Below are 3,326 nucleotides of genomic sequence, written 5' to 3' on the forward strand. Positions count from 1 at the left end.
CTCGCTGCCTCTCTCGCCAAAGAGCGGGCTGTGGTCATGGAAGCCAAAGCCTTCCCGATGACACCAGCTCTGCAGTCTTTGGTTTACTGCGTGGATCCTCCTCTCCCTCCTCAGCCCATAGCCCGAGACTGGGAGGATCGACGATAACACCACCTGAGCTCCCAGACCCCTAAGCCCCGCTCCCAACTCCCTGTAGCGCCTCATGACCTGGCTGGGGGTGCTCTGAGCCGTGTCATTGATGCGGGCCCCCGGGAAGCAGCAGACTTCCCAGGCTAAGGGGTCGGGGCGGCATTAAGTAGGGTTACCATATTTCCAGGATCATAAAAGCAGACACCAATGGGAGGGAGGGGGCAGGAAGTTAACATGGGCTGGGGGGAGGAGAGAAGGAGGGGTATACGATTGTTGGGTGGGGGCAGTGATGCCTGTGCCCTGCCCTCCACTCCCAACCCACAGCCCCCTGCCCTGTAGCCCTGGTAGTGCCCCTTACTCCTGGCCCACAGCTGTCTGCCTTTCCCCCCCACTCTTCTCCCACCTCAGCACTGCTGGTGGCCCTCGCTTCCAACCTGCAGCTGGTGGCCCTCACTCCTGACCCAGAGTCCCTTGTCGCCTCAGCCGTGCTGCCCATACAGCTCCTGCTTGCATGTGTGCGTGCGCACGCACACACACACACACGCTCTCCCTCTGCCTTTCTCTCTCTCTCGCTCTCTGTCTCACTTGCGAGGGCCCATGACCCCTAATAGCCAATCACCTTACCTGCTGCTCCCAGCCTAAAACATCCAAGCTGCTTATGCCTGGGAAAAGTGGAGGCAAAGCAAATACCCGGACATTTGTTCTCATTTTAAAAACCTGCCTAGACATGAGGACAAGGGGCCAGAAAAGAAGACCTGTCTGGGAAAATGCACATGTATGGTAACCCTAACTTAAGACAACACCCCAATAGTGAGATTCGATATTTGGAAAATGTATACATTTGTTATAATTTTCCAGGTATAGAATCCAAGTATTGGAGGGTTGTCTTGAATCCCATTCCCCACTGGTACAGAGCAGGGAAAACAGTGGATGGGGGTGGGGTTGGGGTCAGGCAGCCCCCTTGCCCTCTGCCCCCCACTTATTCCCCCTGCAGCCTTCCTGCCACTTGCACCCCCATGCTCCTGCTCTCCCCAGTCTCTTTCCTCCCTACTCTCCCCAGTCTTTGCCTCTCCTTCTTTTCCCCACCCCCTCTTTCCCTGCTGGCTGATGCTGTTCAGGCTCTTTCTTCCCTGGAGCACAGCACCGAGAGGCACTGCCCCTGTTGGCCATGTAGTGGTGTTAGCACTGCTGATTGGCTGACCCTGGAACAGAATTTCCATGTGTTCCATGCCGTGGAGGAACACCAGCCTGAGGCAAAACTAGCCTGTGCGTGATGGTAAGCAGGGAGAAGGGAACAGCAGGGGAGGGCTGTCTTAGATTTTAGTAAAATACAGTGTCTCTTAGCCAGTGTGCTGTGAAGGTAGTGTGCCATTTTAAAAATGTGAATCCCTTCAGGAAATATTCATATTTTATAATGGTAAAAGCAGTAGAATACTAAATGTGTGCATAGTTTTTGCTTTAATACAATTGAGGTCTTTTTTTTTTTTTTGTGCGAATTGCAGGAAGGAGAGGCTTCTTTGCCTAATTTACTTGTTGTGTGCAGTGACCATGGGATGTCTAAAACTGGTAGTCATGGGGGTTCCTCAGAGGAAGAAGTACACACACCTTTGCTATTTGTCAGCTCTGCTTTCAAAAAAAAAAGCGGTAAGGCTTAAAGCATCTTAATATACTAAAGAAGCTGTTCATAATGACAACAGTAGTTTAAACTTAATCTTTAGAATGTTGTTAATTTTACTTCATAGTGGCCTTTTACTGCCCAGTAAAAACAGTAAACATATATTGGTATGAATTGTTGATATAGTGCACTCTGTTTTAAGTGTATGATCTTGGGACTGAAAAAAGCTGTTACTCAAAATAAGCAATGCTCATTTACTACAGGAATAGCCATTGCTAAGCTTTTTGCACCTCTTTAGGGCTCCTTACCTGGTTTTCAGGGTGTGATCAGATGTAACAATTACAATGTTTCAGATCCTTTAAAAGGTCTCAAAGGGCCAGTTGGATAAATGTGCAAGCCCTTTGAAACATTCCAAAAGTGTGTGAAATGCTCCAAAATAGTACTTTAAATGAAGCACTGTTTTAGTGTTTCACTGTGGTTATGTATGCATGACAGTTTTCCATCTGTTCAGTCACTGGGTCCCCATGGGTACCCCTACTGCTATTGGTGCTGGTCATACCACTCTCTTTACCGCCACAAGACTTACAACTTGTAGGCTTCTGCCCTTTTCCCCCTGCTTGGCTGGGGAGAGAGGAGAGTAGAAGGGATTGGAGCTGGAGTGTCAGGCTCTGGAGCTTAGAAACATTTTCCCCCCACTTCCCCAACTCCTCCCATCCCTGCTTGACCCCTCTTAGCAGTCTAGGCTCTTTTTTCTCCCCTCTCCCTTACCTCTGAGGGGAGGGGGAAGCAAAGAACACAGCTGGAGGTAACTACAGCTTCCTTTAGAACCTGGCTGGCACTAGAGAAGGCTGCAGCATTTTGAGATGTTCTAGCCAGGAGCAACACACAGGAGTATGTGTGTCCCCTGACTGAAACGTTTCTTTTATTAAACATCTGTCTGCACTCTCAGAGAACCTTTTGCCTGTAATAGCAGCCTTGAAATTGCAAGGACATAGGGCTTTTCTTTACCTTGATAGCAGCCTGTCCTAGTATTGAGGGGCAGGTCCTGAGCATGACCCAACTAGATGAGTCAACAGCCACATTTCAGATCCAGAAGTTCACTAGGAGGCAGCTCCTCAGTCCCTAGTGCTTGCTCTCAGGCATGCTGGAGAGTGAGGGCTCAAGACCAGTCGCAGGGAATGAGCCTGGAGCAGCATCGCTTATATATTTCTGGTTTGGAATTAGTTTGTGTGTTCAGGTGGTGGCAGCATACTTACCTACTCCTGGTGCTGGATACAGTACTGCTGCAGTAAAAGCAAATCCTTCTTCTCTTCAGGGCTGTTGAAAGCGATGGCTTCTAGTTAGTTTCACTAATTATGTAGGCAAAGAGAGAATATAGGTTACTATGAGGCAAATTTGCTTCAGCAGTTTATGCATCTGAACTGCCATGAAGATCAGCAGTGTTTGTTAAAGTTCAAGTAATAAGTAACAGATTGGGACTAGTATTGTATTATGCAGTTAAGAACAGTACTAGCAAATTACCCTTCAAGAATGACTGGGGGTGGGGGGAGCATGTGAGGCCAGAGCCCTGTGCCCCTGGGCC

General features: G+C 48.9%; 1 protein-coding gene across 2 annotated transcripts in view; it reads left to right on the plus strand.

Moving 5' to 3' along the window:
• The window catches only part of PIGG (phosphatidylinositol glycan anchor biosynthesis class G), a 220,892-nt gene that overhangs the window by 13,328 nt on the left and 204,238 nt on the right, over positions 1–3,326 (plus strand). For both annotated transcript variants that reach the window (XM_019555121.1, XM_019555122.1), the window contains exon 4: positions 1,632–1,773. In XM_019555121.1, coding sequence (XP_019410666.1) covers positions 1,632–1,773 — 142 coding nt within the window. The remainder of the gene's footprint in view (positions 1–1,631; positions 1,774–3,326) is intronic.

Source organism: Crocodylus porosus, unplaced genomic scaffold (genome assembly GCF_001723895.1).
Source record: "Crocodylus porosus isolate Cpor-Errol unplaced genomic scaffold, CroPor_comp1, whole genome shotgun sequence".
In the NCBI taxonomy this organism is placed as follows: Eukaryota; Metazoa; Chordata; order Crocodylia; family Crocodylidae; genus Crocodylus; species Crocodylus porosus.